Source organism: Ranitomeya imitator, chromosome 4 (assembly GCF_032444005.1).
Source record: "Ranitomeya imitator isolate aRanImi1 chromosome 4, aRanImi1.pri, whole genome shotgun sequence".
NCBI classification, from domain to species: Eukaryota; Metazoa; Chordata; class Amphibia; order Anura; family Dendrobatidae; genus Ranitomeya; species Ranitomeya imitator.
Window position 1 is genome coordinate 331135395 of NC_091285.1, and position 26056 is coordinate 331161450.

At 48.3% G+C, this 26056-nt stretch overlaps 1 protein-coding gene across 1 annotated transcript in view; it reads right to left on the minus strand.

The window, feature by feature from the left end:
- Nucleotides 1-9847: 9847 nt before the first annotated feature.
- LOC138676075 (protein adenylyltransferase SelO, mitochondrial-like) overlaps nucleotides 9848-26056 on the minus strand; it is a 35998-nt gene continuing 19789 nt past the window's right edge. Inside the window, exons 6-8 of the mRNA XM_069764936.1 lie at nucleotides 22673-22817; nucleotides 12312-12497; nucleotides 9848-10121 (exon numbers count right to left, since the gene is read on the minus strand). Coding sequence (XP_069621037.1) covers nucleotides 9863-10121; nucleotides 12312-12497; nucleotides 22673-22817 — 590 coding nt within the window. The 3' untranslated portion in view covers nucleotides 9848-9862. The remainder of the gene's footprint in view (nucleotides 10122-12311; nucleotides 12498-22672; nucleotides 22818-26056) is intronic.

Below are 26056 nucleotides of genomic sequence, written 5' to 3' on the forward strand. Positions count from 1 at the left end.
AATATATGGAGCATCTTATGGGACTAATTATATATGGAGTACCTTATGGAGCCAATAATATAGGGAGCATCTTATGGGGCCAACTCTATAGGGAGCATTATACGGAGCATCTTATGTGGCCAATTCAATATGGAGCTAATAATATATGAAGCATCTTATGGGACTAATTATATATGGAGCATTATATGGGGCCCATTATACATGGAGCATCTTATGGGGCTAATTATTTTTGGAGCATTATATGGGACCCATTCTGTAAGGAGCATTATATGGGACTCAGTATACTGTATGGGGCCGATCATATACTGTATGGAGAATTATATGAGGCCCATTATATATGGAGCAATAGATGGGGCCCATCATATACTGTATGGAGAATTACATGTGGCTCAATAATAATGTATGGAGCATTATATGGGGTCAATTCCGTATGGAGCAATACAGTTATATGAAAAAAGTTTGGGCACCCCTATTAATCTTAAGCTTAATGTTTTATAAAAATTGTTTTTTTTTTTTGCAACAGCTATTTCAGTTTCCTATATCTAATAACTGTTGGACACAGTAATGTTTCTGCCTTGAAATGAGGTTTATTGTACCAACAGAAAATATGCAATCTGCATTCAAATAAAATTTGACAGGTGCATAAGTATGGGCACCCCACCAGAAAAGTGACATTAATATTTAGTAGATCCTCCTTTTGCAAAAATAACAGCCTCTAGTCGCTTCCTGTAGCTTTTAATGAGTTCCTGGATGAAGGTATTTTTGACCATTCCTCTTTACAAAACAATTCCAGTTCAGTTAAGGTTGATGGTCGCCGAGCATGGACAGCCCTCTTCAAATGATCCTACAGATGTTCAATGATATTCAGGTCTGGGTACTGGGATGGCCATTCCAGAACAATGTAATTGTTCCTCTGCATGAACGCCTGAGTAGATTTGGAGCGGTGTTTTGGATCATTGTCTTGCTGAAAGATCCATCCCCTGCGTAACTTCAACTTTGTCACTGATTCATGAACATTATTGTTAAGAATCTGCTGATAGTGAGAAGAATCCATGCGTCCCTCAACTCTGCTTTACGGCCGGCCCTCACAGTCAGTGCGGGAAGCTGACGGCGAGGGACGTGACAGACACCGGAATGTAAGTATGTAGTGTTTGTTTTCTCCTTCGCCACCATGGGTGTTATGCTGCTGTCACTAGGAGGCTGACACTAAGCTGAGACAAAAAAAAGGTTAGCTCCTCCCCTGCAGTATACAGCCTCATGCTGGCTTCCAGAGACCCAGTTCAAGCTTAGTGTCCGTAGGAAGCACACTGGATTTAATTTTTTCCCTTTTTTCTATCGGACGAAGGGGCGACAGAATCTTTCAAGGCTCCGATCTCCCCGAACCAACAACAGGCGAGCATGGGAGTTCACCTCTCCGTACCCTCTCCTGCGACGTGGGAAGCCACTGCCTGAGCTGATTTTTGGGGGCGACGGGCCATTTCTAGGGACCGATCTCCCCCACCCCCCTTACAGACGAGCACATGGAGGTCCTCCACGTATCCTCTTCTGCAGCCAGGCCTATTGCCGGACATCTGCCCTGCCCACCAGGTTTTTTCCTCGGCTGATCAGAGGCACTCTACGTTGTGGCGTCCGTGCAGCCCCCACTGCATCACCACTGAATATGCGGCTGATGGCAGGTGGTGGACGGTTCCTCTCCACCCCCCTTTCAGGGGATGGTGGATGGAGGCTCTCCAACCCCTGCACCGTCCTTATCGCCCCAGGCACACCTCACCAGGTTCCTTGTGTGCAGCAGCTTCTGCCCCCCTGCGCGGCTCTCTATCGGGGTAAGTGCCTCGGGGGTGGGGTGGTCGACCGTTTGGCGGTCCGGAGGGCTCCCTCTTAGCAGCGGCACTTTTTTTTTTCTGCGTGTACCACCTGCCAGGCCCCACTTCCTCGGCCTCAAAGTTCCCCCCTCTGCTCAGCCTGCGATGCCCCATGTGCCCAGGAGCCCTCCACCGCCACCGGCATACCTAGTCCCCCCGCGTGGGTCGCTTCACTTTCGCAGTCCGTGGATTTTTTAGCCAATGCCATCAAATCCATTCAGAACCCCCCTAGGGAGCGGGGTAATCCGGGGCCGCTCTTTCCGGAAAGTGGCACGGTCATCCAGAAAACGGATCCGCACTACCTCTCCTGAGCGCTCACCAGGCCAGTCAGCTTCTGGCAGCTCCACCTCTCGCTCACCCTCTTTGGGGGCTCGTAGCGTTCACGACTCTGAATAGGAGTCTGATGTATCCTTAGACCCGGATGCTCCGGAGTTTAGATCCACGGTCGACTCCCTCATTGAGGCAGTCAATCACGCGCTTAAAGTGGACGACGACCCTAATTCTGCTCCGGACCACTCAATCTCCTTTACTAGAACCAAGCGTTCTCATAAGACTTTCGCCTCTCACCCAGATATCCTGGATATAGTCAGGCGACACAGGGAGCGCCAGATAAGCGTTTCACGGGCAAAAAGGCCCTGGAATCGAAGTATCCTTTTTCAGCAGATCTCGTGAAAGACTGGACGGAATCCCCACTAGTAGATCCTCCGGTTTCGCGCCTTGCATCCAAAATGCTCTTATCCGTTCCGGATGGCGCTTCGATTGGGAATCCCACTGAACGCCAGCTAGATTCCCTAGCTCGCTCGGTGTACGAAGCCTCGGATTCTTCCCTATTTCCCTCCTTCGCCACGGCTTGGGTGGCCAAGGCAATGGTTTCCTGGGCAGATGCTCTAGCGAAATCCGTTCAAGAACAGGATCTCCCGTCTGAAGTGGCGGACCTTGCTAAACAGATTGCCATGGCGGATGATTACGTGATGTACGCATCTCTCGATGCAGCGAATTGCGCAGCAACGGCGGCTTCAAACACCATCACTATCAGAAGAGCTATTTGGCTCAGAGAGTGGCGCGCAGATTCCTCCTCTAAAAAAATCTCTGATTTCTCTCCCTTTTCAGAGCGGGCGTCTTTTTGGAGAAAATCTAGACCAGCTTATTTCCGACGCTACAGGGGGAAAGAGCAAGTTCCTTCCCCAACAGAGGCCCACAGCGGCCTTCCAGCGCCAGCCATATTTTCGCTTTCGGCCCTTTCGTAGCAGTCCAGCCTGGTCCAATCCTACCGCCTCTTCCAGATCGGACCGATCCACTCGCTCAGACAGAGACGTTCGTCCCTCTTTCAGGCCGAATCAGTCCTGGCGAGGAAAGCCTAGGCAACCCAGAACCAGAGGCTCCAGGCCTGTCAGATTCCCTTCACAATGACCCGGGAACGGCTCCAGTCGATACCACCAAAGTAGGCGGACGTCTACTTCTTTTTCAGCAAGTCTGGCTCTCCGTCATCCACGACGAATGGGTCAGGGATCTGGTGTCTGGCTACAAAATAGAGTTCTCTGCCTCCCCTCCAACTCTTTATTCCCTCTCGTCTCCCCAGTTCGGGAGCTCAGTCTCGCGCCCTTCTTTGCGCCATTCACTCCCTCCGCCAGAGCGGGGTCATGGTTCCGGAACACGAGAGGTTCAGAGGTTTCTACTCAAACCTCTTCGTCATGCCAAAAAAGGACGGAAAAGTGCGCCCCATTTTGGATCTGCAGCTCCTGAACAAGTGCGTAAAGGTACGGCACTTCAGGATGGAATCGCTCCGGTCGGTCAACTCCTCGATGGAGAGAGGGGAATACCTGGCATCGATAGGCATCCTTGATGACTATCTTCACATTCCAATATTCCCGCCACATCAAAGGTTCCTCCGCTTTGCCATCCTAGAGGACCATTTCCAATTCACGGCCTTACCCTTCGGTCTTGCCACGGCACCCAGGGTATTCACGAAGGTCATGGCGGCCGTCATGGCCATTCTTCATTCGCAAGGAGTGGTAGTGTTGCCTTACTTAGACGACCTCCTCATAAAGGGTCCGTCTTATCAGACCTGCGAGGCAAGTGTCCACATTACCTTAGATTCTCTTTCGCGCCTGGGCTGGTTGATCAACTTGGACAAGTCCTCCCCCGTTCCTGCCCAACGGATCTCCTTTCTGGGAATGATCCTGGACACTTCAAGGGGACTGGTCTTGCTTCCTCGGTCCAAGGCCCAAGAGCTTCAGCAAGGGGTCCTTCTGCCCGGTTTTCGGCGGCGCCTTCAAGGGTAGGTTTAAGGAGCGGTGCGGGGAGAGAGATCCTTCGCACGTCCGCTCACATTCGTCGCTAGGCCACGCCCCTTAGGTATGCCTCCATTGTTGCCGAACGAATCCAACGGGCAATAGTGGACTAAGAAGCTGGGAGCCCCTTACGACAACCTTCAGAAATGACGAAAAAGGTATCGGATTGACGAAAGGAAGCAGTTCTTGATAGGTAGACAATGATAGCTCTGACCAGATCCAGCTTGTGGAGAGACTTCTCCAGGGAGTGGACCAAAGAGGGACATAGAGATGGTAGGACAATGTCTTCATTGATATGAAATGAAGAGACCACCTTAAGGAAGGAAGGAACAAACATGCCTGAGAACTACCTTGTCCTGATGTAGAACAGGAACGCGGAACAGTAAGGACAATGCCGCTAACTCAGAAACTCTCCTGATGGACGTAATGGTGACTAAGAAGGCAACTTTCAATGACAGAAAACAATATCTTAAATGGGCTCAAAAGGATCGCACCAAGGACAAGGCTATAGGAGGACAATAAGGAGGTACCAGGTGGGCGATCCCTTGAAGAAAAGTCTTTTCCGGTAAAATCTGGCTTTCCGTTACCAGGTAAAGAATTGACAGAGCGGAAACCAGCTCCTTAAGAGTACTGAGCAATAGACCTGAGTCGAGACCCACTTGTAGAAAACCAAGGATGGAAGGAAAAGAAAAGGACATAAGGATCAAACTGTTGTCCTCACTCCACCGGAAGAAGGCCCTCCAGTATCTGAGGTAGATACCCTCGCCTAAACCAGCTCCACGTACCAGGCCCGTCTTGGCCAGTGCAGAGCTATCAGGAATACAGGTATCCCTTCTGCCTCTATCTTTTTCACGACTCTCGAAATCAAGGGGAGAGGCGGTAAAAGAAAAGGGAGTTGGAATTGTGACCACGGGATCACTAGAGCAGGGGTCCCCAACTCCAGTCCTCAAGGCCCACCAACATGTCATGTTTTCAGGATTTCCTTAGTCTTGCCCAGGTAATAATTGCATCACCTGTGCAATGCAAAGGAAATCCTGAAAACATGACCTGTTGGTGGGCCTTGAGGACTGGAGTTGGGGACCCCTGCACTAGAGCATCGCAACCGATGGCTAATGGGTCTCGGGACCTGGCTACGAAATAAGGAACTTTGTGGTTCATCCGAGAAGCCACGTAGTCGACGCTCGGGATGCCCCATCTCTGGCAAATCTGGTTGAAGGAGGCAGGGCTGAGAGACCATTCCCCTGATGCGAGACCCTGACGGCTCAGAAAATGGCTGCCCAATTTTCTACCCCTGGAATGTGAACGGCTGATATGGCGGGAATGTAACGTTCCCCCATCGCAGAATCCTTGTTGTCTCTAACATGACTTGTTTGTTTAGAGTCCCGTCTTGATGGTTTATGTCAACTGTATGCGGACGGGCTGGCCGGTGAGGAGGGTCTGCCAGCGGTGAAGGGCAAGGGAAATTGCCCTGATCTCCAGGAAATTAGTGGGGAGAGCGGCTTCTTGGGCGTTCCAGCGGCCCTGCGCTGTATGATGTAGAAAGACCGCTCCCAAACAGACTGGCGTCGGTGGTGATGACCTGCCACCGAATAGGAAGAAAGGACTTCCCTCGTAGGACTGAAGCTGATAGCGTCCACCAGGTCAGGGACTGCCTCACCTTGAGAGGCAGAAGCACAGGCTGATCCAGGGAGACGGTCCTCTTGTCCCAAGCCGACAAGAGGGCCAGCTGAAGAGAATGGGTATGGAACTGGGCAAACGGAATGGCTTCCATGGCGGCAATCATCTTCCCCAGAACTCTCATGCAGGAGCGTAGTGGGAGAGGAGCTGGTCGCTTTAGCGTGTGGATCCCCTAGCAGAGGGATGAAAACTACTCCTTTGAAAGGAAGATACAAGCTTGGGTTGTGTCGAACCTCATACCCAGGAACACCAGGTGCTGAGCTGGGGTCAAGGAGGACTTCTCTCTATTGATCATCCATGCCGAACCGGACCAGAGTGATCCGAAGACTCTGGTCGCAGTCTCGGCGGAACGGCCCCTTGATCAGAAGATCGCCCAAGTAAGGAATTATGAGAATCCCGTTGGAGCGAAGGATGGCCTTGACCTTCGTGAACACTCTGAGGGCAGAGGCCTGGCCGAAAGGAAAAGCCGTGAACTGATAATGATCCTCCTGGATCGCAAACCGTAAAGATACGATACGACCTAGCCGTGATCGTTGGAAAGTCCTTGTGTGGTCGCTGGGGAGCTGTCACACAGACAGCTCTCCAGCGACCAACGATGCCGAAGTCTCCGGGTAACCAGGGTAAACATTGGGTTACTAAGCGCAGGGCCTGTAAAAAAAAAAAAAAACAATACATACTCACATTCCGTTGCCCGTCACGTCCCCGGGGTCCGCTTCCCTGCACTCCTCCTGCATCCTGTGTAAGCGCCGGCCGTAAAGCAGAGCGGTGACGTCACCGCTGTGCTCTGCTTTACGGCCGGCCGGCGCTGACACAGGATGCAGGAGTGCAGGGAAGCGGACGCCGGGGACGTGACAGGCACCGGAATGTGAGTATGTTTTTTTTTTTTTTTTACATTTACAATGGTAACCAGGGTAAACATCGGGTTACTAAGTGCGGCCCTGTGCTTAGTAACCCGATATTTACCCTGGTTACCAGTGAACACATCGCTGGATCGGCGTCACACACGCCGATTCAGCGATGTCAGCGGGTGATCCAGCGACGAAATAAAGTTCTGGCTTTCTAGCTCCGACCAGCAATGTCACAGCAGGATCCAGATCGCTGCTGCGTGTCAAACACAACGATATCGCTATCCAGGACGCTGCAACGTCACGGATCGCTATCGTTATCGTTGTAATGTTGTTCAGTGTGAAGGTACCTTAAGAATATCTGTTGCTGAACACAAAAAGGAATTTGAAGATAAGCATCCTGAATGTCTACAGAACAAAGAAATTCTCCCGATTCCATGGAGGTAATTACTGAACGTAAAGACTCCATCCTGAAACAGCAGGTCTGAACATGACAGTTCAGTCGCTTGAGGTCCAAAATCAGATGGAGCGATCAGTCTTTTTAAGGGGCTACAAAAAAAGATTGGAGTACAACCCTGAAAACCGTTCGTTTCAGGGTACGGGTACAATTACTCCTGAGCATAGCAGGAAAGAGAGGGCCTGAAGAATCCCTGGAGGTGGCAAGGGGAGGGGGGGGGTGCCCACAAATACAGAGCCCAGCCATGAGAAAAATGGCAGCGGCTGGGCCGGCTGTTTCCTACAACTGACGCCGCCCTGTCTCTTTGCGATTAAGGTGACAGTGCTCTCGGGGATGACGCCTGCTGCGTCTGAGGGAAAGGATGGAGACATACCTGTGTGGCGAGTCCCGGTTCCTCTGCAGCGATGAGGATAACATAAGAAGCCCTCATGGTGGGTGAAGGTCACTGGAATCGGGTATCCTTCTTCCCGCACCATATCCAGACGGTGCAGAAGACTGTGTCAACCCCTTGCAAGAAGGGGGAATGCCACCGCTGGTGACCAGTCGTCCTCCCAGCCCTCTCAGAGGAGAGGGGTGGGGTGGAGAAAAGGCAAGGACTGGCCACCTGGAATCACCTTGAAATGCCCGTAAGGCTGACAGGGGATTAAGTCCTGCCTGCGGGTCCGAGAGTGGACGATGTGGGTGACACCACACTGCTCTCTCGGTCACATATGTACGGGAGGACGGTGAGAAATTACACCCTGTTACCTTAAGAAAAAGGAACCTGAAAAACAAAAGGAAAAAGATTAATAAAACACAAACAGGTAACCTGCAAAGGAAAATGGGGATCCAGGTCTGCCTCTTACAGACACTAAGCTTAAATGGCTAAGGAGGAGCCATTTTCCTTTCTTTGCCTAATGTCAGCCTCCTAGCAACAGCAGTATACACCCATAGTTACCTGTGTCCCTCGAAGAAGCGATAAAGAAAATTGATTTGTCATGATATTCTGAGACCCATATGTTACCCATGTCACATGCCCATTGAAGAAGCTCAGGGTGAAACGCACGTTGGGGTGAGGGGGAATACCCAGACCTTTCCACCACTATCTCCACCGCGGTCCAGATACTTAAGGTATTTTGGTTTTTTTTATCGTGCATGTCACTTTGCATTTATGCTGCTGATTTGGCTGAGCACTGGCTCCAGATGAACTTTTTGGTTCAGACTTGAGAAAGGGATGCTACAGGCACTCAATCACTTTAAATACCTTTAAAAGGGAACCTGTCACCCCCAAAATCGAAGAGGAGCTGAGCCCACCAGCATCAGGGGCTTATCTACAGCATTCTTTAATGCTGTAGATAAGCCCTGGAGGAACCTGAAAGATGAGAAAAAGAGGTTTGCTCTGCCCTCAACAGGCGGCGGCAGGAAGACAAGAAGAGGACGTCATCGTAAGAAGATAGGAGGCGCTGGACCGGACCGCGACGCCCATCGACCGGACCACAGCGGGACCGCCCCTGGGTGAGTACAATCTAACCTCTTTTTCTCATCTTTCAGGATACATCGGGGGCTAATCTACAGCATTACAGAATGCTGTAGATAAGCCCCTGATGCTGGTGGCCGCAGCTCATTTACGATTTTGGGAGTGACAGGTTCCCTTTAAACCTGAGCACAGGGTATTTGTGCACAACCGGTTTTTGTCTTTTTTTTTTTTTTTTCTCCATTCTTCGAATGTTATGTATACTTAGTGCTATGCATGGATCTCTTTGTTTGGCCACCTGTTACACAACACAGCCAAACCAATGAAAGTGTTTGAAGTGCCATTAGTGTTGAATTTTTATGGACTAATGCAAGGGCTTTTTTTTTTGAGTGGCAAGACTTTTTGTATTAATACTTTTTGGGTAGATACAACATTTTGAAGCTTTTTATTGCAATGGAGGTGCAATGATCAAAACACAGTGTTAGGGTAAGTTCACACAGGGCGTTTTTTTATGCTAATTTTCAGATGCTTTTTACAGTACCAGCAAAGCCTATGAGATTTTAGAAATCTCATGCACACATTGGGATAACCTCTGCAGCGTGGGAAAATACCAGGGAGGAGGATAATGCAGGTAATCTATCTATCTATGGGAAGTTGTTTTTTTTTTCTGTGTGCACTCAACTTTATTGGCATGCACTGAGAAAAAAAAAACGCATGAAAAAAAAAATACGGCAAAAAACGCACCTAATCCTGCGTTTTTGGCGCAGTTTCTTTCCTGCCAAGATAATCAGGTTTTGCTACAGAAAAAAGCCACAGCAAAAACGCCCTGTGTGAACTTGCCCTTAATCATTTTTTTTGTTCTTTACAGCTTTTTCTGCTTGAGTCAATTCATTTTATATTTTGATAGTTTGGATGGACTGCTTATTTTTGTATTAATAAAGGCCTGATTATTTTTTTTATATTGTATCATATATTAGTTAAAAAAATTATCCTTTTAGTCACCTTAAGGGACCTGGACGATATAGATAAAAGGGAAGATAATAAGGAAAGCAGTGGGGGGCTTGCAACAGGCTTTCAGCTGCTATAACAACTCATGGGGCCCACATGAATCTTATGAGGAGCAAATGGGAAGTAGGAACTTATGGACTTGTTTAAATGCCAAGTGATTGTCAGCAGCATATAAATTAACAGCAGCAATTTACTTCTCCAGCACCCACAGTGACGTGCTATTAAGAAGGGACAAAGTATGTAAAAGTTATAAATCTGCCTATCCTATGCTAACTATAATAGAAAATAAAAGTCTGACCTAATAATATCTTAAATGTAAAAAAAACGATCCCAGATACATGAACAATGATTTCCACACTGACAGCAGGTGTTACCTCAGTGAAGTCTCCCTTCTCAGCTGCATCTATGGCATTTTGAGCAATGTAATTTCTCAGAATATGCGCTGGGTTGTTTGCATTCATCATTTCCTTCCTCTCTGCAAAATAAGTGTCACCAACAGCATTTTCTTGATCCTTCTCCACGCGAACACTAAGAAAAAACGAAACAAACTTTTCTTACATATTCAACAACCACAGTGACATACAGAATGTCAAACGGTTTAATTTATTTGGAAACCAATAGCCTGCCCTTAGAATAGCCCAAAAATGTTACATTGGTGAGGTCTGTCTCAGTATCCCTGCTCAATCAGTGGTATAATTTGTAGCTCATGGGCCCCGGTGCAAAATATCCAACAGGGCACCCAATTAGCACAGGTCTTTAACCCCTTCACCCCCAGAGCTTTTTTTGGTCTCGCGTTTTCGTTTTTCGCTCCCCTCCATCCCAGAGCCATAACTTTTTATTTTTCCGTTAATATGGCCATGTGAGGGCTTATTTTTTGCGGGATGAGTTGTACTTTTGAACGACACCATTAGTTTTACCATGTCGTATACTAGAAAATGGGAAAAAAATTCCAAGTGCGGTGAAATTGTAAAAACAAAGTGCAATCCCACACTGTCTTTTTTGCTAGGTTCACCAAATGCTAAAAATTGACCTGCCATTATGATTCTCCAGGTCATTACGAGTTCAGAAGTGAAAACACTGTGTGCACAGTCACTATATAGTGCATAGACTAGGTTCCCAGACCATCAATACAAATAAAAAAGAAGTCTAGCACTCATCTTCAGCAAACGTGGAATAGATTTATTTGTAGCACTTGAAACGTTTCAGTCCAAAGGGACTTTCATCAGTCACGTGCTAATGATAGCCAGTAGGGCTGTGTTCATGGGAAAAGAAACAGTACCCAATCAATGTACAAAGACGCCGCCACTCTATAGGGCACAAAGGATAGGAGTAATATAACTTACGCAGAGTGCTAATATGGTGGGGCGATGACCACCTATAAAGTAAAACACCTGCAGTCTGAAGATGATGGTAACAGGAAAAAAAGAGGCACGACCTCCAGACACGGAATCTGAGACTTGAGACGGAGGTCACCGATGTGCGTATTTCTGGCTCAATTGCCGGAAGTGCCATTTAAATGCCGCTGTCAGTTTGATAGCGGCCTTGAGCTAGTTAATAGCTGCGGGTGGATCACGATTCCACCTGCGGCAAATGCGGGCACATGTCAGCTGTTCAAAACAGCTGACATGTCCCGGAAAAGATGTGGGCTCACCACCGGAGCCCACATCAAAGTAGGGGATATCGACATTGGCGTACTATTACACCCGATGTTGGTAAGGTGTTAAATAACATTCGTGTTCTTATATGGGCCAAAATACAGTTCCCAAGTGAAGCTGCAACCACTATAGTTATCCACCTGCAGATTATGAACACTGGCATTTCTTATGCTAGTCTTGGGGGAGTCAGCTGGAGAAAGATGCACTGAAATTATATAGCAGCACCCATCTACTAAGGTATTTGGTGCATCTTCAGGCTGCTGGTGCTCCACAATCTGAAATTATTGAAATGATGAGCTATGAGCTGGAGTAGATTTATAAAGATGTGAAGCTACAGATACTTTTCTAAAACTGCTCATAGATTCAGCAATCATTAAGCTAAGACAACTGAAACAATATTGGGCAGCACGGTGGCTCAGTGGATAGCTCTGTTGCTTTGCTGCACTGGGTTCAAATCCCACCACGGACAACATCTGCATTTAGTTTGTATGTTCTCCTTGTGTTTGGTGGGTTTCCTCCAGGTTCTCCCACACTCCAAAGACATACTTATAGGGAATATAGATTGTGATTCCCAGTGGGGAGAGTAATAATGTCTGTAAAGCGCTGCGGAATATGATGGCGCTATATAAGCAAAATAATTTATAAAGACTACAGACTAAACTCAATGCAAACAAATTCATTAGATGGGAACACACTTGTGAAACTTCTTCTTGACACTTGAAATGGACATAAATAACTGCAGTAACCGCTATTAGATATATCAAGTGTAAAGTCTCCGCTTACATAACATTGTGTAATTATCTGCATGGAATCAGAGCCCTTTCTATTTTACATGCAGTGATTCCATGTACTGCACAGGGTCAATCATACTAATATTTTTTTATCATGTGAAGAGACATCCATCTATTCTGTAACAAAGATTCCTTGTGAAGTCAGTTTACAATACATTTCCTTACCATTTTACATGTCTCTATATCTACTACATATAACATGATGGGTAATTCACACGCATTTAATATTCATCTATATAAAAAGGGTGAATAATACAGGTAAAGTTACGTACCAGTATTTTTGAAGCCATTCTTCCCAGTGCTTCTTATTCTCATTCATTAGGTCCTCGGGACTAGTCTGCTCAAGCTTCTGATATTTTTCTATGCGTTCCAGCTCCTGACTTATGTTGGCTTTAGATCCAATTAACGCAAACAACTGAGGATTGCTCTGTGCCAACATCAGCATCATTGTAAGTTGCCTGGAAAAATAAAAATATGCAAAGAGCATAAAATTGGCTTATGTGGACCAAACTGAAGATAATTTTGTTCACCACCACTGACCTCTGGAAACAGGGCTGGCGTCAGCACCCGTCGCACCCGGGCAAGTGGCGGGGTCCTGAGCAGGCAGAGGGCCCACTCGCCGTCGGGGACTATGGTGCCGGCCCCCGCGAGTGGACCCCTGCCTGCTCCGGGCCCCGGCACTTGCGATACTTACCTCTTCCGGTTCCAGCGCTGCAGCGTCTTCTATCCTCTGACTGATGTCACCAGTGCGCGCCATCTGCCTGAGCAGTCACAGCACAGAAAGCAGGAAGACGCTGAGGAGTTCAGAGCAGAGCAGCGTCAAGCAACGAGAGGTATTTCATTTTTTTTATTTATTTTTTTTTTATATTTGGAGCAATATATAGGGACCATCAGAAGGGGCCCATATATGGAGCATTATATGGGGCTAATTCTATATGGAGTATCTTATGAAGCCAATTCTATAGGGAGCATTATATGGGGCCAATTTAGTATGGAGCAGTATATGGGGCCAATAATATATGGAGCATCTTATGGGACTAATTATATATGGAGTACCTTATGGAGCCAATAATATAGGGAGCATCTTATGGGGCCAACTCTATAGGGAGCATTATACGGAGCATCTTATGTGGCCAATTCAATATGGAGCTAATAATATATGAAGCATCTTATGGGACTAATTATATATGGAGCATTATATGGGGCCCATTATACATGGAGCATCTTATGGGGCTAATTATTTTTGGAGCATTATATGGGACCCATTCTGTAAGGAGCATTATATGGGACTCAGTATACTGTATGGGGCCGATCATATACTGTATGGAGAATTATATGAGGCCCATTATATATGGAGCAATAGATGGGGCCCATCATATACTGTATGGAGAATTACATGTGGCTCAATAATAATGTATGGAGCATTATATGGGGTCAATTCCGTATGGAGCAATACAGTTATATGAAAAAAGTTTGGGCACCCCTATTAATCTTAAGCTTAATGTTTTATAAAAATTGTTTTTTTTTTTTGCAACAGCTATTTCAGTTTCCTATATCTAATAACTGTTGGACACAGTAATGTTTCTGCCTTGAAATGAGGTTTATTGTACCAACAGAAAATATGCAATCTGCATTCAAATAAAATTTGACAGGTGCATAAGTATGGGCACCCCACCAGAAAAGTGACATTAATATTTAGTAGATCCTCCTTTTGCAAAAATAACAGCCTCTAGTCGCTTCCTGTAGCTTTTAATGAGTTCCTGGATGAAGGTATTTTTGACCATTCCTCTTTACAAAACAATTCCAGTTCAGTTAAGGTTGATGGTCGCCGAGCATGGACAGCCCTCTTCAAATGATCCTACAGATGTTCAATGATATTCAGGTCTGGGTACTGGGATGGCCATTCCAGAACAATGTAATTGTTCCTCTGCATGAACGCCTGAGTAGATTTGGAGCGGTGTTTTGGATCATTGTCTTGCTGAAAGATCCATCCCCTGCGTAACTTCAACTTTGTCACTGATTCATGAACATTATTGTTAAGAATCTGCTGATAGTGAGAAGAATCCATGCGTCCCTCAACTCTGCTTTACGGCCGGCCCTCACAGTCAGTGCGGGAAGCTGACGGCGAGGGACGTGACAGACACCGGAATGTAAGTATGTAGTGTTTGTTTTCTCCTTCGCCACCATGGGTGTTATGCTGCTGTCACTAGGAGGCTGACACTAAGCTGAGACAAAAAAAAGGTTAGCTCCTCCCCTGCAGTATACAGCCTCATGCTGGCTTCCAGAGACCCAGTTCAAGCTTAGTGTCCGTAGGAAGCACACTGGATTTAATTTTTTCCCTTTTTTCTATCGGACGAAGGGGCGACAGAATCTTTCAAGGCTCCGATCTCCCCGAACCAACAACAGGCGAGCATGGGAGTTCACCTCTCCGTACCCTCTCCTGCGACGTGGGAAGCCACTGCCTGAGCTGATTTTTGGGGGCGACGGGCCATTTCTAGGGACCGATCTCCCCCACCCCCCTTACAGACGAGCACATGGAGGTCCTCCACGTATCCTCTTCTGCAGCCAGGCCTATTGCCGGACATCTGCCCTGCCCACCAGGTTTTTTCCTCGGCTGATCAGAGGCACTCTACGTTGTGGCGTCCGTGCAGCCCCCACTGCATCACCACTGAATATGCGGCTGATGGCAGGTGGTGGACGGTTCCTCTCCACCCCCCTTTCAGGGGATGGTGGATGGAGGCTCTCCAACCCCTGCACCGTCCTTATCGCCCCAGGCACACCTCACCAGGTTCCTTGTGTGCAGCAGCTTCTGCCCCCCTGCGCGGCTCTCTATCGGGGTAAGTGCCTCGGGGGTGGGGTGGTCGACCGTTTGGCGGTCCGGAGGGCTCCCTCTTAGCAGCGGCACTTTTTTTTTTCTGCGTGTACCACCTGCCAGGCCCCACTTCCTCGGCCTCAAAGTTCCCCCCTCTGCTCAGCCTGCGATGCCCCATGTGCCCAGGAGCCCTCCACCGCCACCGGCATACCTAGTCCCCCCGCGTGGGTCGCTTCACTTTCGCAGTCCGTGGATTTTTTAGCCAATGCCATCAAATCCATTCAGAACCCCCCTAGGGAGCGGGGTAATCCGGGGCCGCTCTTTCCGGAAAGTGGCACGGTCATCCAGAAAACGGATCCGCACTACCTCTCCTGAGCGCTCACCAGGCCAGTCAGCTTCTGGCAGCTCCACCTCTCGCTCACCCTCTTTGGGGGCTCGTAGCGTTCACGACTCTGAATAGGAGTCTGATGTATCCTTAGACCCGGATGCTCCGGAGTTTAGATCCACGGTCGACTCCCTCATTGAGGCAGTCAATCACGCGCTTAAAGTGGACGACGACCCTAATTCTGCTCCGGACCACTCAATCTCCTTTACTAGAACCAAGCGTTCTCATAAGACTTTCGCCTCTCACCCAGATATCCTGGATATAGTCAGGCGACACAGGGAGCGCCAGATAAGCGTTTCACGGGCAAAAAGGCCCTGGAATCGAAGTATCCTTTTTCAGCAGATCTCGTGAAAGACTGGACGGAATCCCCACTAGTAGATCCTCCGGTTTCGCGCCTTGCATCCAAAATGCTCTTATCCGTTCCGGATGGCGCTTCGATTGGGAATCCCACTGAACGCCAGCTAGATTCCCTAGCTCGCTCGGTGTACGAAGCCTCGGATTCTTCCCTATTTCCCTCCTTCGCCACGGCTTGGGTGGCCAAGGCAATGGTTTCCTGGGCAGATGCTCTAGCGAAATCCGTTCAAGAACAGGATCTCCCGTCTGAAGTGGCGGACCTTGCTAAACAGATTGCCATGGCGGATGATTACGTGATGTACGCATCTCTCGATGCAGCGAATTGCGCAGCAACGGCGGCTTCAAACACCATCACTATCAGAAGAGCTATTTGGCTCAGAGAGTGGCGCGCAGATTCCTCCTCTAAAAAAATCTCTGATTTCTCTCCCTTTTCAGAGCGGGCGTCTTTTTGGAGAAAATCTAGACCAGCTTATTTCCGACGCTACAGGGGGAAAGAGCAAGTTCCTTCCCCAACAGAGGCCCACAGCGGCCTTCCAGCGCCAGCCATATTTTCGCTTTCGGCCCTTTCGTAGCAGTCCAGCCTGGTCCAATCCTACCGCCTCTTCCAGATCGGACCGATCCACTCGCTCAGACAGAGACGTTCGTCCCTCTTTCAGGCCGAATCAGTCCTGGCGAGGAAAGCCTAGGCAACCCAGAACCAGAGGCTCCAGGCCTGTCAGATTCCCTTCACAATGACCCGGGAACGGCTCCAGTCGATACCACCAAAGTAGGCGGACGTCTACTTCTTTTTCAGCAAGTCTGGCTCTCCGTCATCCACGACGAATGGGTCAGGGATCTGGTGTCTGGCTACAAAATAGAGTTCTCTGCCTCCCCTCCAACTCTTTATTCCCTCTCGTCTCCCCAGTTCGGGAGCTCAGTCTCGCGCCCTTCTTTGCGCCATTCACTCCCTCCGCCAGAGCGGGGTCATGGTTCCGGAACACGAGAGGTTCAGAGGTTTCTACTCAAACCTCTTCGTCATGCCAAAAAAGGACGGAAAAGTGCGCCCCATTTTGGATCTGCAGCTCCTGAACAAGTGCGTAAAGGTACGGCACTTCAGGATGGAATCGCTCCGGTCGGTCAACTCCTCGATGGAGAGAGGGGAATACCTGGCATCGATAGGCATCCTTGATGACTATCTTCACATTCCAATATTCCCGCCACATCAAAGGTTCCTCCGCTTTGCCATCCTAGAGGACCATTTCCAATTCACGGCCTTACCCTTCGGTCTTGCCACGGCACCCAGGGTATTCACGAAGGTCATGGCGGCCGTCATGGCCATTCTTCATTCGCAAGGAGTGGTAGTGTTGCCTTACTTAGACGACCTCCTCATAAAGGGTCCGTCTTATCAGACCTGCGAGGCAAGTGTCCACATTACCTTAGATTCTCTTTCGCGCCTGGGCTGGTTGATCAACTTGGACAAGTCCTCCCCCGTTCCTGCCCAACGGATCTCCTTTCTGGGAATGATCCTGGACACTTCAAGGGGACTGGTCTTGCTTCCTCGGTCCAAGGCCCAAGAGCTTCAGCAAGGAGCCCGGACGCTCTGCCATCCTCGCCCGCGACCCATTCGGTTCGCCATGAAGATCCTGGGCAAAATGGTAGCAGCAATCGAAGCGGTTCCTTTCGCTCAACTCCATCTCCGCCCCTTGCAACAGGCTCTGCTGGACAACTGGGACAGGAGTCCCTTATCCCTCGATCGTCCTTTGTCTCCGCGGATCAGACAATCTCTTGTATGGTGGACCCTGGGTCCATCTCTCCTCCAGGGGAAGTCCTTTCTCCCGATCCGCTGGTTAGTGGTAACTACCGACGCCAGTCTCCTCTGCTGGGGTGCGGTGTTTCTTCACCACTCTGCCCAGGGTCGTTGGACAGTTCGGGATTCGAGGCTCCCTATAAACATCCTGGAGATTCGTGCGATCAGACTTGCCCTGAGACGCTTTCACCCCGTGCTCGCGGGTCACCCAATCCGAGTCCAATCGGACGTCACAGCGGTGGCATACATAAACCACCAAGGGGGTACCCGCAGCAGGGCGGCGATGCAGGAAGTCTCCCACATTCTTCGTTGGGCCGAAGCCAACCACTCCACCATTTCCACGGTGCACATTCCGGGCATCGAAAACTGGGTGGCAGACTTTGAGCCGTCAGGGCCTTGCCTCGGGGGAGTGGGAACTCCATCCAGAGGTTTTTCGGCAGATCTGCCTTCGCTGGGGGACCCCGGACGTGGATCTGATGGCGTCCAGATTGAACGCCAAGGTTCACAACTTCATTGCACATTCTCGGGATCCCCAGGCTATCGGAGTGGACGCGCTGATATCCCCGTGGCATCAGTTCCAACTCCCATACGCGTTTCCTCCACTTCCCTTACTGCCGAAGGTGATCCGGAAGATCAAGACAGAGGGGGTTCCGGTCATTCTGGTCGCTCCAGATTGGCCACGTCGCGCTTGGTACGTGGAGCTCGTTCAGCTCGTAGCCCACGTCCCCTGGCAGTTACCAGACCGCCCAGACCTGCTTCGCCAAGGGCCGATCTGCCACCAGAGCTCAGGGGCCCTACGTTTAATGGCGTGGCTGTTGAAACCTGGATTCTGACTCGAGCTGGTTTCTCTCAGCAGGTCATTCCCACCATGATAAGCGCTCGCAAGGCATCTTCCGCTTCCATCTACCACCGCACCTGGAAAACCTTCTTCTCATGGTGCAGGCTCCGAGGTCGCCCTCCGCTCGTTTTCTCTATCCCTTGCATTTTGGATTTCCTTCAGTCCGGTTTGGATTCCGGCTTGGCACTGAGTTCCCTCAAAGGTCAGATCTCAGCATTATCCGTGTTGTTCCAACGCAGGATCGCTGCCAACCTTCAAGTCAAGACTTTCATTCAGGGGGTCTCCCATGTGGTACCCCCCTACAGAATGCCGTTGGAGACCTGGGATCTCAACTTGGTCCTGGGGGTTCTTCAGGAACCTCCGTTTGAACCCCTTCAGGACGTTCCGCTTTCTGTCCTCTCCTGGAAGGTTGCCTTCCTCGTAGCCGTGACGTCTATCAGACGGGTCTCAGAATTGGCCGCTTTATCCTGCCAGGCTCCTTTTCTTGCCTTCCATCAGGACAAGGTAGTCTTACGCCCTTTCTCCCTAAGGTGGTCTCATCTTTTCACCTTAACGAGGACATCATTCTTCCCTCTTTTTGCCCGCAGCCAAAACACAGGGTTGAAAAAGCCCTTCATACCCTGGACGTGGTACGGGCCCTTAGGAGGTACATTTCCAGAACGGCTCATTTCAGAAAATCGGACGCCCTTTTCGTGCTCCCGGAGGGTCACAGAAAGGGTTTGGCTGCGTCTAAAGCCACGATAGCCAGATGGATTCGATCTGCTATCCAGGAACCCTATCGGGTCAGGGGCAGTCCTATCCCGGCGGGGATTAGAGCACACTCCACTCGGTTGATGGGTGCTTCCTGGGCCATCCGGCACCAGGCAACAGCGGAGCAGGTTTGCAAGGCCGCAACGTGGTCCAGCCTGCATACTTTCACAAAGCACTACAATGTCCACATTCACTCCTCTGCGGACGCGGCCCTTGGCAGACGTATTCTGCAAGCGGCCGTTGCGCATTTGTAGTCAGATGGTACACGGAGTTATTTGGTTGTATTGTTTCCCTCCCAGGGACTGCTTTGGGACGTCCCATGGTCCTGTGTCCCCCAACGTGGCGAAGGAGAAATAGGGATTTTTGTGTGTACTCACCGTAAAATCCTTTTCTCCGAGCCACTCATTGGGGGACACAGCACCCACCCTGTTAGCCTGTTCGGCTCATTACCTTTTTCGTTTTTTGACTGTTTTTGACATGTTTATACTCTAACGTTACATGATATTTTGTTGTTATTCTCCTACTGCTTTTGCACTGAACTGGGTCTCTGGAAGCCAGCATGAGGGTGTATACTGCAGGGGAGGAGCTAACCTTTTTTTGTCTCAGCTTAGTGTCAGCCTCCTAGTGACAGCAGCATAACACCCATGGTCCTGTGTCCCCCAATGAGTGGCTCGGAGAAAAGGATTTTATGGTGAGTACACACAAAAATCCCTATTTTTTTCACATTTACAATGGTAACCAGGGTAAATATCGGGTTACTAAGCGCGGCCCTGCGCTTAGTAACCCGATGTTTACCCTGGTTACCCGGGGACCTCGGCATCGTTGGTCGCTGGAGAGCTGTCTGAGTGACAGCTCTCCAGCGACCACACAACGACGAAACAGCGACGCTGCAGCGATCGGCATCATTGTCTATATCGCTGCAGCGTCGCTTAATGTGACGGTACCTTAACAGAAAAATATTGCATAACATGTTGCCCCTAATTAATGATAAACTCTTCCTGCCCATATTGATATATACTATACCTACCCGAAGATTTCATCCATTATAAGTTCATGCTAAAGACATACAATTCTGCCCTTCACCTCTCCAAACAAACCTACTTCAACACCCTCATCACCTCCCTGTCCAATAACCCTAAACGTTTCTTTGACACGTTCCAGTCCCTACTCAACCCAAGAGAGCAGGCCCCAACCACGGATCTCCGTGCTGACGATCTGGCCAATTACGTCAAAGAAAAAATTGACCACATTCGACAGGAAAACATCTCCCAATCTCTTCATACCATGCACTGTCCTCCCTCCCCACTGCATCTAGTTCACTCTCTGACTTTGAACCAGTTACAGAAGAAGTAAGCAGACTCCTTGCATCTTCTCGCCCGACCACTTGCACCAGTGACCCCATTCCGTCACATCTCCTCCAGTCCCTTTCCCCGGCTGTCACCTCTCACCTAACAAAAATATTCAACCTTTCCCTCACTTCCGGTATTTTTCCCTCCTCATTTAAGCATGCCATCATACATCCATTACTTAAAAAACCATCCCTCGATCAAAACTGTGCCGCTAATTATAGACCTGTCTCTAATCTTCCCTTCATCTCTAAACTCCTCGAACGCCTGGTCCACTCCCGTCTTACCCGCCATCTCTCAGATAACTCTCTTCTCGACCCTCTTCAATCTGGCTTCCGCTCTTTACACTCTACTGAAACTGCCCTCACTAAAGTCTCTAATGACCTACTAACAGCTAAATCTAATGGTCACTGCCCTCACTAAAGTCTCTAATGACCTACTAACAGCTAAATCTAATGGTCACTACTCCATGCTAATTCTCTTGGATCTCTCTGCAGCATTCGATACTGTGGATCATCAGCTCCTCCTCACTATGCTCCGCTCCATCGGCCTCAAGGACACCGTTCTCTCCTGGTTCTCCTCCTATCTCTCTGATCGATCCTTCACTGTATGTTTTGCTGGTTCCTCCTCCTCTCACCTTCCCCTTACTGTTGGAGTTCCTCAAGGATCAGTCCTAGGCCCCCTCCTCTTCTCTTTGTATACTGCCCCTATTGGACAAACAATCAGTAGATTTGGGTTCCAGTACCATCTCTATGCTGACGACACCCAATTATACACCACTTCTCCTGTTATCACGCCGACCTTTTTAGAAAACACCAGTGATTGTCTTACCGCTGTCTCTAACATCATGTCCTCCCTCTATTTGAAACTGAACCTGTCAAAAACTGAACTCCTCGTGTTCTCTCCCTCTACTAACCTACCTTTGCCTGACATTGCCATCTCCGTGTGCGGTTCCACCATTACTCCAAAGCAACATGCCCGCTGCCTTGGGGTCATCCTTGATTCTGACCTTTCATTCACCCCCCACATCCGATCACTGGCTCGCTCTTCTTACCTGCATCTCAAAAACATTTCTAGAATTTGCTTTTTTCTTACTTTCGACTCTGCAAAAACGCTTACTGTTTCACTTATTCATTCTCGTCTGGACTATTGTAACTCTCTACTAATCGGCCTCCCTCTTACCAAACTCTCCCCGCTCCAATCTGTCCTGAATGCTGCTGCCAGGATCATATTCCTCACCAACCGTTACACCGATGCCTCTACCTTGTGCCAGTCCTTACACTGGCTACCCATCCACTCCAGAATCCAGTACAAAACTACTACCCTCATCCACAAAGCACTCCATGGCTCAGCACCACCCTACATCTCCTCTCTGGTCTCAGTCTACCACCCTACCCGTGCCCTCCGCTCCGCGAATGACCTCAGGTTAGCATCCTCAATAATCAGAACCTCCCACTCCCGTCTCCAAGACTTTACACGTGCTGCGCCGATTCTTTGGAATGCACTACCTAGGTTAATACGATTAATCCCCACAGTTTTAAGCGTACCCTAAAAACTCATTTGTTCAGACTGGCCTACCGCCTCAATGCATTAAACCTAACGATCCCTGTGTGGCCTATTTAAAAAAAAAAAAAACAATCAGGTTCCTCGCATCATGTTCTCATTCACTTTATGCAGTTAATAGCCCTCTGTGTCTGTACTGCTACATACTTAGGCTAGGGTCACATTGCGTTAGTGCAACCCGTTTAGCGCTAGCGGATTGCGCTAACGCAATGTTTTCTATGGGGCTGCGGTCGGGGTCGCGGTAACGTCCCCGCTCTCGCAGATCCCCGATCTGCGAGAGCGGGGAACGGACCGCGGGCGCGCCTCGGACGCTGAAAGCAGCGTCCGCGGCGCGCCAGGAATCACCGGCGCGTCGCTAGCGCGTGCCGAACATGGCACGCGCTAGTGAAGCGCGTTCCCATTAGCGTGAATGGCCGCGTTAACGGCCGCGTTGCACGGCGTTAATTTCGCCGTGCAACGCTGTCCGTTTAACGCGGTCCCATAACGCAATGGGAACCCAGCCTTAGGCAGTTAACTGGTTCATGCAGCTTTACATGAACACCCGAGCCTTACACACACTATGGCTGGTCCGAATAACTAAAGCAATTGTTACCATCCACCTCTCGTGTCTCCCCTTTTCCTCATAGTTTGTAAGCTTGCGAGCAGGGCCCTCATTCCTCTTGGTATCTATTTTGAACTGTGATTTCTGTTATGCTGTAATGTCTATTGTCTGTACAAGTCCCCTCTATAATTTGTAAAGCGCTGCGGAATATGTTGGTGCTATATAAATAAAAATTATTATTATTATTATTATTATTACCTTGGATCCATTTTTGGTTTAAAAGCAACTTTCAGTTCTTCCATACTAGCACACTGTTCAGTTATGATATTCACGAATCCATCTATATCACCAGCACTTCCAGAAAACTTGCTGAGGACCCGGAAAGTATTTGTGAAATCGGATCCTTTTAAAAAAAAAAAAAAAAAAAAAATCATCCATGTAATGAAATGTCTATACAAGAGGAATGATAATAGCTGGTGTTAAAGAACATTTAGGTAGATAGGTTTTGCCACCAATCCCCCCCAGCACTTTGGCTTGTCAGCTCTGCTCGCTCAGGGAGTTGTCCTTTCTGAGAGCTGCCGATAACTTTATTCTAGTGATCAGTGGAGATCACAGCTGTAAGATCTTTTATTCCATATTAATGGCATAGTTTAGCAATATTTCACCACTATCCAATCTGACAGACCTCTGTTTCAGTCTTTCTTGAAGGTTCTCCCTGTATTTTTTGCTAACCAGCCAGGCAAAACTCACAGCTGGGGGCTGCAACCCTCAGCTGTCAGCTTCAGCAAGGCTAGTTATCAAGAATAGATCTGTCCCACCCCATAATCCATATCTGGGGGATAAACAGTTTTCAACCTGGACGATGCCAAGATGCGACCGTCCAGGCTGAGAACCACTGGTGACTGAGCGGCTTTGAGCACAGCCTCAGTGACCGGTGGTGACATTATTGAGGTTACGTCCAGTCACTGAGGCTCCGTTTCCAGCCGGGTTGAACTATGGTGACCTCTGTGAGATCCCCGCTAGCAGCGTGACAGTTTTGTTGTTTTTTTTATTTTAGTTTTATTACAGGAGATCGAGGGCTTCGGTGTAATTAGGTGAGGTGATAAGTATGGTTTAATCAAGATTATTAACCCCTTTCTGATATTAGACGTACTATCCTGTCGAGGTGGTATGGGCCCGTATGACCACCGACGGAATAGTACGTCTAACTCAATCAGCCGCACTCTCGGGGCCGGGTGTCAGCTATCGCAGCTGACAACCGTCACGGACCGCTCCTGGCACATTAACCCCCGGAACACTGCAATCCAACATGATCGCAGCATTCCGGCGGCATAGGGAAGCATCGCGCAGGGAAGGGGTTCCCTGCGTGTTTACCTGAGACCCTCGGTATGATCGCGTTGTACCGAGCGTCTCCTCCCTGCAGGCCCCGGATCCAAAATGGGCGCGGGGCTCCTTCCGGGTCCTGCAGGGAGGTGACTTTCAACACCTGCTCAGAGAGGCGCCGGGAAGCCTCCCTGCAGTGCCCGTCAGATCGCTGATCTGACAGTGCACTGCAAAGTGTCAGATCAGCGATCTGACACTATAACATGATGTCCCCCCCGGCGCAATGTTATAAAGTAAAAATAAATAAATTACATGTGGGAAAAAAAAAATCCTAAATAAAGGAAAAAAAAAAAGAAATATTGTTCCAATAAATAAATTTCTTTATCTAAATAAAAAAAAAAATAAATAAAAGTACACATATTGAGTATCGCCGCGTCCGTAACGACCCGACCTATAAAGGCCAAGTGCACACGCTGCGGATTCCATTGCGGAATTTTCCACAGCGGCTTTGCAAAATCAACAGTGAAAAACCGCTGCGGTTTTTACTGCGGATTTACCGCGGTTTCCTCTGCGGGTTTTCACCTGCAGATTTCTATTGGAGCAGGGGCAAACCCGCAGCGGAATCCGCAGAAAGAATTGACATGCTGCGGAAAATAAACCGCTGCGTTTCCGCGCAGCATTTTCCGCAGCATGTGCACTGCGGATTTCATTTCCCTTTGCTTTACATGGTACTGTAAATATAAACAGGGTACCAGACAACCACATAATGCTTTAGATATTGCGTACAGTTACGCCATAGGGAACAAAGTTACCCCACTCCATATAAACATAGAAGATCGGAGGAAACAGGAGTATTTAGGGTTAAAAAATAGTAAGCTTTATTACAAAAACATATCAAGTCATATAAATATATTCCAAAAAGTGATACTAAAACCGGATGATGTGCCAGATCAATAGCGCCACCTATGCCCCAATAGTACATAATACATAGTGAGAGGTAAAGGGGAAAGTATGTTCCAAAAAAAAAAAAAATATCTATGTTCTGACCAAGTGGTCAAAAATGTGCAAATATGAAGCAGGAACACCACTCACCAAAGGATAGATGGGGAAGTGGCACTAGATCGCATCCAAGAGCGCCCCAACGTACGTTTCGCTTTTTAGTATGTCAGCCTTGTTTAGTATATCAGCCTTGATAAAGCTGACATACTAAAAAGCAAAACGTACGTTGGGGCGCTCTTGGATGCGATCTAGTGCCACTTCCCCATCTATCCTTTGGTGAGTGTTGTTCCTGCTGCATATTTGCACATTTCTGACCACTTGGTCAGAACATATATATTTTTTTTTTTTTATTTGGAACATACTTTCCCCTTTACCTCTCACTATGTATTATGTACTATTGGGGCATAGGTGGCGCTATTGATCTGGCACATCATCCGGTTTTAGTATCACTTTTTGGAATATATTTATATGACTTGATATGTTTTTGTAATAAAGCTTACTATTTTTTAACCCTAAATACTCCTGTTTCCTCCGATCTTCTATGGTACTGTAAATGCATGGGAAACTGCTGCGGAAACGCTGCGGATCTGCAGCAAAATCCACAGCGTGTGCACATACCCTAAAACTGTCCTGCTAGTTAACCCCTTCAGTGAACACCGTAAAAAAAAAAAAAGCGGCAAAAAACAACACTTTATTATCATACCGCCGAACAAAAAGTGGAATAACATGCGGTCAAAAAGTTGGATATAACTAAACATGGTACGGCTGAAAACGTCATCTTGTCCCGCAAAAAACGAGCTGCCATACAGCGTCATCAGCGTAAAAAAAAAAAAAAAGTTATAGTCCTCCGAATAAAGCGAAGCAAAAATAATTATTTTTTATATAAAGTAGTTTTTAGCGTATAAGAGCGCCAAAACATAAAAAAAAAAATGATGTAAATGAGGTATCGCTGTAATCGTACTGACCTGAAGAATAAAACTGCTTTATCAAATTTTACCAAATGTGGAACGGTATAAACGCCTCGCCCAAAAGAAATTCATGAATAGCTGGTTTTTGGTCATTCTGCGTCACAAAAATTGGAATAAAAAGCGATCAAAATATGTCACGTGCCCGAAAATGTTACCAATAAAAACGTCAACTCGTCTCGCAAAAAAACAAGACCTCACTGTAGTGAAACACTTGGAGGTTGAAAGTTCTCACAACACATCTAAATAAGTTCCTTGGGGGGGGGGGGGGTCTTCTTTCCAAAATGGTGTCACTTGTGGGGGGTTTCAATGTTTAGGCACATCAGGGGCTCTCCAAACGCAACATGGCGTCCCA